Source organism: Emydura macquarii, unplaced genomic scaffold, assembly GCF_026122565.2.
Source record: "Emydura macquarii macquarii isolate MOO-44397 ecotype Brisbane River unplaced genomic scaffold, CSIRO-AGI_Emac_v2 contig_306, whole genome shotgun sequence".
Taxonomy (NCBI): domain Eukaryota; kingdom Metazoa; phylum Chordata; order Testudines; family Chelidae; genus Emydura; species Emydura macquarii.
The window spans coordinates 14,183,722-14,197,463 of record NW_027130443.1 but is presented as its reverse complement, the minus strand read 5'-3'; the positions used below and the strand labels follow the sequence as shown (position 1 = coordinate 14,197,463).

Genomic DNA, 13,742 nt, shown 5'->3' with positions numbered 1-13,742 from the left:
GGCCCATTAGTGGGTGGCTGATGCCTGGGGGGAGGGGCGAGGAGGTGTAAAATCCCCCACCGTGGGCAGACTTGCAAAAAGCCATCAACACTCCTCAGCCCAGGCACAACGTCAGCTTGGCCCTTCCCAGGGGGATGGAAACAATGGGAAACAGAAGGTATTTTACCTGCGTGTGCAACCAAACAACTATGGATGCAAACAGCGAGAGGTGCGCACACACACACACACACACGCTGCCAAGGCCAGTTGAATTCTGCAGGGCTCTGTCATGAGACAACAGCGCTTCTCTTCTCTGCGTGCGTAACAGCAGCAGCGGCTTCTGCTGTGCTGCTCCCCTGTTCTTCATCCCTTCCTAGACACAGGCTCTTTGCTTCCCCGTGAGTCACTGGCTCCCCCTGCTCACTTCTCACTGATGACGTCACCCATTGACATCATCACAGGCTCTGTGATGTCACAGAGAGCGTTGGAACAAGCCGTGGGTGTCGGAGAGCTCACCCCTGGTCCCACAGAGCACAGGGGAAGAGGACCATGGAAAAAGCCAGCGGCCCGGTTCTGGGGAAAGGCAGAACAGTTTCTAAATCAAACGTGCGTCTGGGTTTGGTGTGATCAGTGTCACAGCGCACCTCAGCAAGTGGCGGAGCTGTGCCCGGACGTCTCCTGGGGCACTAACGCAGAATGCCCAGGGCCCAGCGAGCTGAGCACGGCGGTGCTGACGTGCCGTCTGCATGAACGGGGCTCCTCATTCTCCAGATTGCCCTTCCCAAGTAATGAAGAACGTGGTCGTTTTCTTTGTGTTTGAGTGTTCCCTGGCATTGCTGTTCCCTGGCAAAGCTTACCCAAGAAGTCTGTTTTGGCAGGGTATTAATGATGTGTTAATTCAATTCACACGGGCGTCCCCCCATACATATTTCATTATGTTTTATTCATGGCGAGGAAAATCCCTGTTTCTTTCTCTTTAATTCACTGACTCTGCCCATGTCCAAACAGCACTGGCCTGCAGGGGGGACCCTGTCCCAGCTTCCGCTCCCGGCTGAATGAAAGTAGAGGCACTGGTCTCAGGTCGCCCCGTGTCTGTGCCCCTGGCTGAACTCGCCCAGTGTAAATCAGGGGGAGTGTGAATTCCATGGCGTGACCTGGGTGTGTTCGGCTCTCTGGGCCCTTAGCTTTGGAGTGGGCGGCTTCTCCCCTCAGGGCCAGCCCTGGGGTCACATCCCCTTCCCCTGGGTCCGTATCCTCTCCAGTGTCCCCTTAGCCTTTTCTGCCATGCTGGGGGCCAGCCTGTCTCAGCTCCATCCACTCCAGCCAGGGCCAAAGCTGTCTGCACACTGGGAGGCTGCACTGGCCCCAGCTTCAGACGGTGGATGGGGCTGAGGAAACATCTGAGCGGCTTGCACAGACAGCCCCCTCGCCTGGCTGTGGCTGTGGCTTCCTCCCCATCATTCCATCCCCCTCCCCCCCAGCTCCAGAACTTGGGGGGCAGGTTCATCTGAGGGTGTCACACCGGATCCCACTGCCTGGAGGCCAGTGCCAGCTCACTGACTTCAGTGGAGTCACTCAAGGACATGCCACCAGCCCCAGCTGGGCCTCCCCGTCCCGCTCAGCCTGCCAGGGGAGCCCTGGAAATGTGCCCCCCCGGCTTAGCCCGTAATTGTGCCGGTCACAAAGAACAGAAACACGCCAGCAGGACAAAATCACCAGGCACTTGCTGCTTGGCTCTGCACAAGAAGCCAGAGCCACAGACCCTGCAAGACTCTGCTCAGACAGGAGCTGCCCCGTGAACATAGCCGGGGGCATCTGCAGGGACAGTGGAAACAAGGAAGGAGTTTCCTTCCCAGCCTGGATGGTCTTGAAATAATTCCCCAGCAAGAGGGGGGGGGGGGGGGTGTGGCAGAACGCACTGCTGGCAGCGCGCCAAGGGGAGCACTGGGAGTCCGGGTGCTGGCAGTGGGGTGCTGTGCTGGGTGTTGGCAGTGGGGTGCTGTGATGGGTGCTGGCAGTGGGGCTCTGTGCTGGGTGTTGGCAGTGGGGTGCTGTGCTGGGTGCTGGCAGTGGGGCTCTGTGCTGGGTGTTGGCAGTGGGGTGCTGTGCTGGGTGTTGGCAGTGGGGTGCTGTGCTGGGTGCTGGCAGTGGGGTGCTGTGCTGGGTGCTGGCAGTGGGGCTCTGTGCTGGGTGCTGGCAGTGGGGCTCTGTGCTGGGTGTTGGCAGTGGGGTGCTGTGCTGGGTGCTGGCAGTGGGGCTCTGTGCTGGGTGTTGGCAGTGGGGTGCTGTGCTGGGTGTTGGCAGTGGGGTGCTGTGCTGGGTGCTGGCAGTGGGGCTCTGTGCTGGGTGCTGGCAGTGGGTGGCTGGGGTGCCGAGATGGCTGCTGGGGCTCTGTGCTGGGTGCTGGCAGTGTGATGCTATGCTGGGTGCTGGGTGCTGGCAGTGGGTGCTGGGGCTACCCATGCTAGCCTTGGGGAACATTCCCTCGTCGCCAGGCCTGGATAGCGTCTGAGGCTGCAGGGAGCACCAGGCTGGTGCGTGTCGGGGGCTGCGCGCGTGCAGAGTTATTCCTCCCGCCCCCCGCCCCCCCGAGCTCCGCCGTTGCCCTTTTAAGAGCCGCGCCGGGGAGGGGGAGGCGGCGCCGTGCCTGGAACAGCCAACAGAAGGGGGCGGGGGGCGAGCCGGAGCGGGCGCGCGGCGATCCGGGCCCCAGCCCCGCTGCCTGCGCGGCGGTTTCAAGCTCCCCCGCCCAGCGCCGCTGTCGGGTGTGCGGCCGCTGCTCCGGGGCCGGGCCGGGCTGGCCGGGGCGATGGGGCGCTGCGCCGGCCGCGCTCGCTGACCGGCGCGGGGCAGGCGCAGCCCGCGGGCGGCCGCAGCATGTACGGCAAGGGGAAGGGCTCCGCCGTGCCCTCGGACAGCCAGGCCCGGGAGAAGTGAGTCCGCCGGACCCCGCGCCGGCCGGGGGTGCAGGCTGCGGGGCGGCCGCCAAGGCAGGGCACGGCACGGCACAGCACGGTGCGGTCCGGTCCGGTCCGGTCCGGGGGGGGGCGGGCGCCTGTGCCCGGGGGGGGCCCCCGCCCTCCCCGGCCCGGGGTGCACTGCACGCGGGGACGGTCGCCGGGCCGGGCCGGGCCGGGCCGGGGTGGGGCGGCCGCACACGGCTCCAGCGTCCGCGCTGCGCTGCCCGGGCTCGGGGCCGGGCCGGGGACTTTGCCCGGTGCTGGCGGCGCAGTTTGGGGGCTGGAGCCGGCTCGGAGCCTCCCAACTTTGTGCCGCCAACTTTCCGCGCGCGGGGCGGCGGGCGGCGTGGGGCCGGGGCGGCGTGGGGCCGGGGCCGGGGCGCTTCCCGCGGGGACTCGGCTTGGCGTGCCCGGTGCGCCCTGGGCGCACGGCCGGACCGGCTGGGGACGGAGCTGCCGGCGCCGCTGCGGGGCTCGGCCGGCGAGAGACGAGCTCCGCTGGCCCGTGGGCTCCGCGCCCACCGCAGCCGGGTCCGACCCAGCGCGGGGAGGCCGCCCTGGGGTGAACTTCAGCGGCTCGGCAACTTTCTCCTCGGGCCGGGGGCCCGGCCGCGCCGTTCTCCCGCGAGGAGCGGGGGGCCCGGCCGGGCGCTGGGTCCCCCCATTGTTAGGGGCAGCGCGGAGGTGCTGCCCGCCGGCTCCCGCCATTCGCTGCCGGCCCGGGGTGAGCTTGGCCGGGGCGCTGGAGTCTGTCGGGCCCCGGTGGGGGCGGGAGGGGCAGATGTCGGGGCCCCTCTGTGCAGGGCGCTGCACAGACCCGGCCCAGCCGGCTCCTGTCCCCAGGGGCTGGCCACAGCAACTCCCCGCCTCAGTGGGACGCGGGGCAGCGGGTCCTGGCCAGGGGAAACGCTCCACGCTGGGGGAAGGTCAGGGCCCCCCTTTGGCTCTGCCCGTCCCCGCACGGCCGGCCGAGGCAGCGGGGTGCGCTGTGAACCCCCTGGTGTCCTGTGGCAAAGCTGTGCGGGACCGGGCTGTGGCTGGGTGTGCGCAGCACAGCTGGGGGCAGTGTGTGAGCTGTGTGGGTTGTGTGCTTGCGGTGGCAGTGTGTGTTGGGTAACTAGCCGTGCCTGGGCCCGGGTGGAGGTGCCCGCTTGGTGCAACGCCTCACCGTGTGTGAGATCTTCCTGGGGGGGTGCAGAGCTCTGGCTCCCCCCGCCAGAGTGTCTGACCTGGGGCAGCTCCTGGCAGCAGCGGGAGCTTTGTGTCTGTGCCCCGGCCAGCACCTCGCTGCCAGTGTGCGCTGGCTGGAGCGGGGCCCTCGGGCTGTCCGAGGCCAGTGTGGCCCAGCTGGAGCGCAGCGGGAGCCGTGTTGTCGCTGTCGGCAGACGTGGGATCACACAGGGAGGGGAGAGCGAATCTCTTCCTATGGAGATTGGCACCAGCAACACAGACAGTGGAAGGCAGAGCCGGAGACTGGAGGGGATTGGCAGCCCCCCCTCGCCCCCAGCACACAAAGGCACTGCCTGGCCCTTTGGAGAGGCCGGGCGGGGGGACTTGGGATTTTAGTTCAGCCACAGAATAAAGGCAATGCAGTGCTGGGACCCGACGGCCCCTCGGTGCCTGTCTGCGGCGCCTCCCCTGGTCTGGGCTGGTAGTCGGGAGCGGAGGAGTGGCCGTAGGATTAGGCCTGTCTTGGCCAGTGTCTCCAGCCTCTCTGTGTGTCTCTGACCCAGGGCTGGAGGGTGCTGCTGTCATGGGGCCAGGGAGGCCGCGGGGGCTGGGACGGAGGGGCCTGCTGAGAGCTGGGCGGGAGGGGGGCGGGCTGGGGCAGCTGCACAAACTGCTGGGATAGCGAGAGCCCCCGGCCGCAGAACGGAGCCCCCCCCCCAAGGTGCCAGGCCAGGCCCCGGCGTTAGAACTGAGTCCAACCAATTCTCCCTTCGATTCCGGGTCCGTGGGACTGTCCTGGCTTGGCGCCCCACAGAGCCCGGCTGGGGGTCCTCTTGTGGGGGGGGAGAAGGCAGGGGAGCCGCGGGGGGAGTCGCTCGGCGCTGACGGGATTCAGGCGAGCAGCATCTCCCGAGCGGCTGCTACCGTAACTCCTGCGTCGTGCTGCCACTCGCTCATTCATAAAAGTGGCTCCTGGAGCAGGAGACGCGCTTCCTGCGAACGCATCAGCCTGCCCGTGTGTGTCTGTCCCTCTGCCTGCCCTGCTCCTGTCCGGGTGTCCCCACAGCTCCCCGGCAGTCAGTACAAGGCTCTGTTCTCTCCCTTCCCCAGGCGATGCCAGGCCGGGAGGGGCCCCCGGTGCCGAGAGCATCGTCAGGGCTCCCCTGCCCCCAGGCCCCATTGAAACGCTGCCATGACTTGTATCTGGACTCTGGGGAGCGGGCCGTCACTGTCTGGGAGCAATTCTTGGGGGTTGCGGCTGCTCTGGGGCTGTGAGGGGCAGGGAGCATGGCCCAGGCTGAGGGAATTCCTAGAAGAGCGAGTGAGCCGCCCCAGGAGCAGCGGGCCGGGGGTTCCAGACCCCGGCCTGGGTTAGTACCGGGGGGGGGCAGTCGCGCACCGGGCTGGCAATGCCCCCCTGGCGGGGGTCTGTGCTGTGACGTTATCCAGGCCCTCGGAGAGGCCCCAGTCCTGCAAATGCGTCCGCTGGGGTTAGCTGCAGGGGAGTCAGTGGAGCTACTCAAGCGAGTCACGTTGCACACCTGTTTACTCACTGCAGGGTTAGCATCGTGGTCTCCCTCTGAAGGGGGGGGGGGGGGGCTGCTCAGGGCAGACGTGGCCCGGGGCTCTCTGCTGGCTGGCCGGGATCCCTGGCTCCCGTCGCGTCTGGGGGCTGGAGTTCAGACCTTGCTGGCTGTGTGTGGCCCGTGCCAGCTGCTCCTGGGATCATGCAGAGGGGCATCTGCGCCCGTTTTCCTGGCGCGGAGCCGTTCCCCGCCCCCCCCCGTGCTGCGACTTGGCTGGCGCTGCCAGGGCTCCCTGCGTGCCTGGCAAGCACAGCTGGTGCCGCTGTGAGGTCAGCCTGCCCCAGCGCCGGCCGGGGGCACCTGGGCTGGGCAGAGCTGGGAGCGGGTCAGAGGAGGGAGGTGGCAGAGGCCCCGGTGCGCTGGCCGGGACTGAGCTGGGTTAATGCCGGGGGCATCGAGGGGAACCGTAGCGAGCTGACCCTCCACAGCGGGAGAGTCCAGGGGTGGGGAGGGGGCAGGAAAGAGGCGGGAGGGCTGAGGCGTGCTGCCTATGTGGGGCCAGTCCCAGAGCGGCCCCGCGGTCTCACTCGCCAGCGGCCGTTCCCGCTGGTTTCTGCTCGTGGCTGGCGACGGCTGCAAAGCTGGGGTCTCGCCTCGCACTCCTGGGGATTAGTTTTCCCCCAACATACGTGTGCGCACAGGCTTGTTATTGTAGGGTTGCCAGCAAGGGCTGGGCCTGCAGGTGCTGGTTGTACTTTCGCAGGGTGAGTGGCCCTTTAAGGAGGAAGCAGCTGTCCCCCAGCTGAGTTCTAGGGGGGCCCAGGCAGCTGTGGGGACTGGCCAGAGCCAGGGAACCTCTGGGGAGCCGCGGCTCCTGGGGACGTGGGGACAGCCGGCCTGGAACGAGGCTGGATCCCAGGAGCCGGCCCGGAGGGGAGCCTAGGAGTGGAGCATGCCAGGAATGAAGCCACCTAGGCCAGAGGGGGCGGTGGGAGGGGCCCAGGGGGCAGGGGTGGGTGCCGGAGGGAGGGTCCCGAGCGTTGGCAGGCCTGGCTGCGCGGGACCCCGCTGGGAGTCCCGGCCTGCGGCTGGAGAAGACGGAAGCTGGGACCTGTCAGGTGGGCGGCTGGTGCGTGGGGCCCTGGCACGGGGGGAGAGGCTGGCACCAGACTAGGCTGAGCCGGAAGTGACGCCCCTGGAGGGGACGGGGGAATCTGCCGGCACTCGTCATCCTCTGGGGTTTTGGGACGATTGGCTTTGTCGTGAGGGTGTGTGGGTCAGCTGAGAACACGAGTGGCATGCCAGGGTGGCACTCCAGACAGGCATGAGACTGTGTCCCCTCTGATGGGGAGGCCGGTGTCCTGGTTGTGCCGCGGGGGCGGGGTGCTCGAGGTGGGGGCTGCCCTGCTGCAGAAGAGTTGCTGGTGGGGGCGGGTTGCTGTGCGCTGGCGTGTTATTGTAGGGTTGCTGGTGGGGGCGGGTGGCTGTGCGCTGGCGTGTTATTGCAGGGTTGCTGGTGGGGGCGGGTGGCTGTGCGCTGGCGTGTTATTGTAGGGTTGCTGGTGAGGGGCGGGTTGCTGCACTCTGGCACGGGGTTGCTGGGAACCCTGGGCTTTTGGCTTTGGGTCTGATTTAAGGAAACTGTACAACTGTGCGTTTACACTGAAGAGACACTGCACTGGAGTGAGCCGGACCCCGCCCACGGATGCAGGGATCAGCCCCAGCCTGCCCTGCCCCAGCCGGCTGCCCTGCGGTGCTGGGCGAAGGCCGGGCCAGCTCCCGCTCGCCGGGTGGCACTGCCGGTGGCAGGCTGGGTAGGAGAGACGGCTGGTATGGGAGAGCCCAGAACAGCCTCTGCTGCCCGCTGGGCCGGTGCCTGCGCCCTGGGTGGAGTTGGGAGAAATGCAGCTGGGGAGGCGAGACTGGCAGTGTTGGGGAATGGAAGCGGAGCCTGGCCCCGGGGCTGCGCGTGGGGGTGGGCGCCGGCTCTGCCGGGGGTTGGTCGGTTCCCTGCTGCTCCTTGCGCAGGGGGTGAACGTGCCAGCGAGGGCCGAATTCTCCGCCGGCTGCAGTGGGACCGTGTTGGTTTGTGCCGGCTGCGGGGCTGGCCCGGAAAAGCAGGGGCTAGCTACTTCCCCCTTGAAATCCTCACTGAAGTGTGGGGTGGGGGGTTTATCATCTGCATGGCCTTCGCCGTGGGGGAAGTGGGGGGTGTCTTCTGTGCTGTACAGCCCCAGAGCAGGCCAGCCCCTGCCCGACGCGTGGAGAACACGCTTAGAATCGAACTGTAGCAGCGTGAACGTAGCTCAGATTGTTCCTGCCCCGGCTCCGTCCTAGCGCCCATCACCGTGGTGCCTGGGCTCCTTGCGTGTCTCATGCGAGCAGTAGCACGTTCCCAGTGGAGTCTCTGCCTGGGCAGGGTGTGCGCCGGGCTGGCTGCTGGCCGGGCTGGCTGGGCTGCAGCACGTGTCTCTGGAGCCCCCCTGGGCGTTTCCTCCAGCTCTGGCTCCCCTGCGCTTGGGCCCAGCTGTCACGCTTGCTCCTGGCCCTCGTGAGCAGCGCGTCCCTGCCGCTGGCCCAAGCGTCTGTCGCTCTGCCCGTGGCTCCCCCGACGCCAGAGACCCAGCTGGTGCCCGGTGACCATCTCTGCCCTCAGCCCGGCCCGGCCCGGCTCCCAGCACACCAGTGGTGGAAGCACAGTCTCCACTGGCTAGACCCGGGCCGAGCGGCGGGGCGGAGTGAGGTCTCCGTCCGTGCAGGGCGGGGCTGGGCCGGGAAGCCAGCGTGTGCAGGCCGGGCCTGAACCTCGGGGCTTAGTGGGAAGCTGCTGCTTGTCCCCTGGGCCCAGCCGTGGCCCGTTCCCTGGGGGTTTCTCGTCCCGGGAAGCCCTGGGTGACTGTGAGCAGAAGAGTGGTGCAGCCCAGCCCGGGGGGAGAGCTCTCTGCCCCCCACTGCCCTGGGTGCTCTGTGAACCCCGGCTTGAGACCCCGTAACTGCCCTCGTGCACACGGCACATGCCAGGTCCACCTGGGCCAGGCGGGGGCACCTGTTCACAGGATGGGCTCCCTGCGGAAGTGTGGGGAGCTGTGGTCCTGGTCTAGAAAACCATGCACCATCTCCTGTTCCAGCTGACCCGCTCCTGGCTCGCAGCCCCTCAGCTCCTGGTCCCCCCCCCACCTGGGCTGCCCTGGTTTTCTTCTCTGGCACTGGGGTGCTGCAGCCTCGGGGTGGGGTGCAGGGGAGCTGCCCAGAGCGTCCTGCGGGGCCACGAGGGCTCAGTCCAGCAGACAGCTGCTGTCACATGGCGACAGCTCAAAGGGAAGCGGCACCCGCCCCAGCGGTGAGGGCCCTGCGTGGCCAGGGAGCAGCTGGGCTCTTGCCGACGGGCGTCCGAGAGGCACCTCCAGCGGCGGGCGCCTCAGCGGTTGGGTGCCCAGTGCTAGACGCTGCCGAGGTGTGGGGGGCGCCTGCACGTCCTGCTGGAGCTGTGGTGCCAGCCCCTCGGGGAACCAGTCCGTGGGCAGCACCCGGCTCTCCGGGGCGGGGGGTGAGAAGAGACTCCCTTGGGCTGATGGGCTGTCGTGAGTGTCCTCGAGGGCAATAAAGGGGGTGTCTGAGAGCCCATGGGAGAACCTCAGCAGCATGGGCTGTGAGGACAGTGGGAGGCCCCTCCCCCCATGCGTAGCTTACAGCCCAGGCCAGCCCCCCGCCTGGGGCTGATGATGCATCCGGGGCTGAGGGGTCTGAGCTCCCCAGTGCCTGCTGCCTGTGGGTGCTGAGCACGCCCCGAAGAGCGGGGCAGCGTCCCTGGGGCTGCTGGGCCGTGCACTGGCTGGCTGCACCCCACGGGGGATCCCCGCGAGTGGCATGGGTGGGGGCGGGGAGGGGGCTGAGTCCCCCCCAGGGCTCGACCCGCTGCCTTCCCCGCTAGTCCCTCCTCCTGCTCCTGCCCTTTGCCGGGGAGGCCGGCTGAGGTTCCCCCGCCCCCGGTGACTCAGCCGTCCGGGTGAGTTGAGCTGTTGCCAGTGCGGATCCGATTTCCTGCCAGGCGGCTGTGCCAGAATGGGGGGCCCGAGCCCCCCCCGGCAGGCTGAGTGCTGGCGCGGGAGCCTGCCTGCAGCTCGGAGCCCTGCATGGGACGCTCCTTTACGGCTCCGTGTAGGGTGCGGGAGCTGCCCCGGCTCCTCTCTGCCCCTGCCCGGCTGTGTGTGTGGGGGGGGGGGTGTGTCTGCAGCTCCTGGGCTGGGAGTGGGGTGGGGTGGGGTGGGGGGGATGCCTCCAGTCCAGGGATTTCAGCCCCTGTGCTCAAAGGAACACTCCATCCCCACTGTGTGGTTCCCAGCCCTGCAGATCCTCCCTGCGCAGGGGGTCCCGGGTTCCGGCAATCCCAGCGCGGGCCCCTAGGAACCAGGTCAGCAGCTGGGCCTGTCTGTCTGTCTGCCCTGTAACCCCGCAGGGCCGGGGGGACGGCTCAGCTCCCGCTCCCAGGCGACACTTGTGAGCCTTCCCTGCACCAGCGATGCCGAGCGGCGCCTGTCACGCTCCAGCGGGTGCCATGGGCCGGGGAAGGAGCCGGCTGTGTGGGGAGCTGGTGTCAGGACTTGTGGGTCACCCCTGCAGCGGGGCAGCCTGGGGACGGGGTAGGAGGAAGGGGGGAACGGGGAGCCAGGGCTCTGCAGGCAGACAGAATTGGGGAGCAGCGAGCACGCACCTCCCACCCCGCGGGGCCTGCTGGGGCACGGCTCGGCTCAGCCCAGCCCGGCCGCGTGGGGCCTTTGTCTGTCTGGGGCGGGCGGCGGCGACACGCTGGGTTTTCTTGCATTGTCGCGGCTTTGCAAAGCGCTCAGGATGTTCTGAATAATTGATGCTCTGTGCTGCTGGCGAATGGATGGGGAAGCGGGGGCTGGGCAGCCCCCCTGGTGTGGGGCGTGTGGGGGGCAGAGCAGTGCCCCCCGGGTGGAGGTCGAGGTGGAGCTGACCCGCTCTCCCGTGAACAGCACCGGGAACGCATTGTCCCCATTGGCTCCGGCTGCGCCTTGTGCCCCAGGGGTCTTGGGGGGCAGAGGGGCGGCTGCATGGTTTGCTGTGGCCTGTGCAATGTCTCGTCCCACCTAACAGCTCCCCTGCGCCGGCAAGTTCCCCACTTCCTCTGGGGAGCGGAGCTGCTCCCGCCCGGCTGCATGGCGCAGGGCAGCCCCCGGGACTCAGCTCGCTGGGGTGGGGAGTTGCACGGGAGTGTGACGGCTTCAGCAGGCAGCGCGGATCCCAGGGGGGCTGGGGCTGGGCCTGGGAACTGCTCTGCAGTGGGGCCGGGGGATCTGATGGGCAGAGCCGGTCCCTTGGCCTGCAGAAGGGGCCTCGTCTCCACAGTCCAGGCCCTGTGCCCCCCATGGCTGCTGAGTGAAGGGCCCTCCCCTGGCAGCCGTGTGCTGATCTGTTGGCCTGGCCTAGGCCAGCGGCGATGGGCGCCAGGGAGCTGGCGTTGCTGCCAGGCCCCGTGAGCCAGTCCCTGTCCCGCCCGGCGCGTGGGCCAGAGCTGTTTCTTCCTGTTGGGACGCTCCCGGGGGGTCCATCTCCCTGCCCAGTGCTGGGACCTCCAGGGCGAAGCAGGAGACGCTGTGTACGCGTCGGTGCCGCCTGCTCCCTGATCCTGTCCTGCAGGGCTGGGAGCACAGCACCCGACTCTGCCCGGGGCGGGGGGGTGTGAAGTGCCGTCTCTGCCGCTCCCCAACCTCCCCTCTCGCCGCAGAAGAGAAGCGGCTCAGGGATGGGGTGGCTGCTGGAAGCCGTTCCCCTGGCCAGTGCGGGTCCTCGGCTCCCACGCCAAGGGGCAGCCTCGCAGACCCTTCTGGCCTACCCGGGGGGCAGGTGACTGGACCAAGCCAGCAGAACCCACTCAGCTGCTGGGCGTTTGCTTCTGGCCAGTGCTGGGACTGTCTGATTGCAGGCGTGCGTCCGTCGTTAACAGGACTGAGCCCAAGCCCTGCCCCTCGGCACAAGCAGTTCCTGCCCCCTCTCCCCTCCCCCACCACACAGTCTCCTCTCCCTTTTCTGGGGTCCTGCCCCATAGATGGAGGGGGAGGTGCAGCGGCTCCGGCAGGAATGTGGGTTGCAGGGATCCCGTCTGGGGGTTTGAGCCACCGGCCGACACTGGTGCGGATCCCGTCCTGCTCTACGGAGCCTGGCTCCAGACGCAGGCCCCAGCATGCCTGACTCTGCCCAGGGCCTGCAGGGACAGGCACCTGCCAGACTGATCCTGATCCTCTGCTTGGTTCTGTGGGGCACCAGGGTGTGGTGTTCCTGTGCGGCGGTCGTGTTCCACCCCAGAAGCAGGTGCCTGGCGCCCCCTAGTGGGAGGTGCTGGCTGAATGCAAGATCTGGGCGTGGGGAGGTGGCCCCTGGGCAGAGGTCTTTGTTTGTTTGCACCGTGTTCACAGCAAGGAGAGAAGGAAACCTCTCCCAGGGGGAGTCTGGCTGCTCAGGGTCTCCAGATGGGCTCCTGGCAGCGCTGGCCACGTACTGCCAGGGCCTGGTCCCCACGGCTCCTGCCTTGCACGGGCAGCGCTGTGCCCAGCTGGAGGAGATGGCACAAGGGAAGGCAGACGTGGGCTCTCACGCCAGAGAGCACAGTGGGGGTGACGGGCCGGCCTGGGCTGTGTGTGTTGGGGTGGAGGCTCCCTGGGGCTGAATGGTGCCCAGAGCGCCCTTGCCTGGGGCCAGGTCCTGCTGCAGAGCGGGTGGGGGGGGGCTGGAGAGAGTGGGGGGCAGCTGGGGGGACAGTCCTAGGACTGAGGCATCTCTCGTCTCCTGCAGGCTGGCGTTGTACGTGTACGAATACCTGCTGCATGTGGGAGCCCAGAAATCTGCCCAGACCTTCCTCTCGGAGGTAAGACCAGGGTGGTATGAGCTGCCGGAGCTTTCGCTTGGCCCTTTGCAGGGTGCAGCCCCAGGCTGGGGAGGGGCCCCCGGCGCGTGGCTCTGAGCCGAGGGGGGCTGGGATGCAGGGCTTTGCGGGGGCTGGGGTAGGCGGATTGAATGGGGCAGGGAGAGGCGGGGTGGGTGGCCCAGTGGCCTGCGGCAGCTCCAGCAGATGCCGTGTCACCTGGGCGCTGCCACGCCTGGTTCTGTGCCACTTCCAGCCCACGGGGCAGCTCTCCGGCCCAGGGCGCCAGCGTATGGGGAAGGAAGGGCTCCGGGGCTGGGCCTTGGGGTGATTGCTCCATGTCTTGGGGGGGCAAAGAGCCCCCTCTGTTTCCAGGGGCAGCCCATCCCGGAGACCGTCCGCGCTGAGTCGTCAATGGCAGGGGGCCCGGAGCCCCAACCACCCTGCTCCCCGGCACACGAGACCCTACAATAACAGCAGCACTGAGGTGCTCAGCCCACAGGCTGGAGTTGGGGTGCCAGCAGATGGGAGCGCCGGGGGGGGCCGGGGCTGGGGTGGTGCCCATAGACACTGCATGACGCTGCTGCCTTTCCAGCGGGGGGCCCCCCATCCTGCTCTGCTCCCGCCCCAGCCACGGCTCGGGTGACCCTGCCTCTCCGTCTCTTGCAGATCCGATGGGAGAAGAACATCACGCTGGGGGAGCCCCCCGGGTTCCTGCACTCCTGGTGGTGGTAAGTGCCCGTGCTGCGCGCGGTTCTGCGAGGAGGGCTGCCCTTGGGGGGGATCCAGCTTCCCCCCTCGGCTGGGCTCTGAGTGGGGGGAAATGGCCCCCCTGCCCTCTCCTTGTCAGCAGAGCGGGTGTGGGGGGAGTGGAGGGGGATGCTGCTGCTGCTCTGCTTTTCCCATCAGTGCGCGGGAGCACCTGGAATTTATTTTGGGTCCCCCCTGCATGGCCTGTGAGAGCTGCCCCCCCATCCCGCTTCCTGGAAACACCCCGGCTCCCCCGTGCTGGGCCCCGCCACGCCTGGCTTGCACATATGGAGACAATTTGGCTGGCCCCGAAAAGGCAGCAAGCGCAGTCCCTAGGCAGCCCTGGGGCTTCGTCCCGTCAGGCCTGGACCTGCCCGTCTTCTGCGCTGCGCGGGACCCTCCGGCCTGGACACAGCCCAGACAGCCCTGAAGGAGCCAGTGGGCCGCTGTGCAGACAAGGCAGGATTTGCTCTT

General features: G+C 68.1%; 1 protein-coding gene across 1 annotated transcript in view; it reads left to right on the top strand.

The window, feature by feature from the left end:
• Positions 1-2,662: 2,662 nt before the first annotated feature.
• The window catches only part of SSBP4 (single stranded DNA binding protein 4), a 37,459-nt gene continuing 26,379 nt past the window's right edge, over positions 2,663-13,742 (top strand). Inside the window, exons 1-3 of the mRNA XM_067554967.1 lie at positions 2,663-2,912; positions 12,449-12,521; positions 13,188-13,249. Coding sequence (XP_067411068.1) covers positions 2,857-2,912; positions 12,449-12,521; positions 13,188-13,249 — 191 coding nt within the window. The 5' untranslated portion in view covers positions 2,663-2,856. The remainder of the gene's footprint in view (positions 2,913-12,448; positions 12,522-13,187; positions 13,250-13,742) is intronic.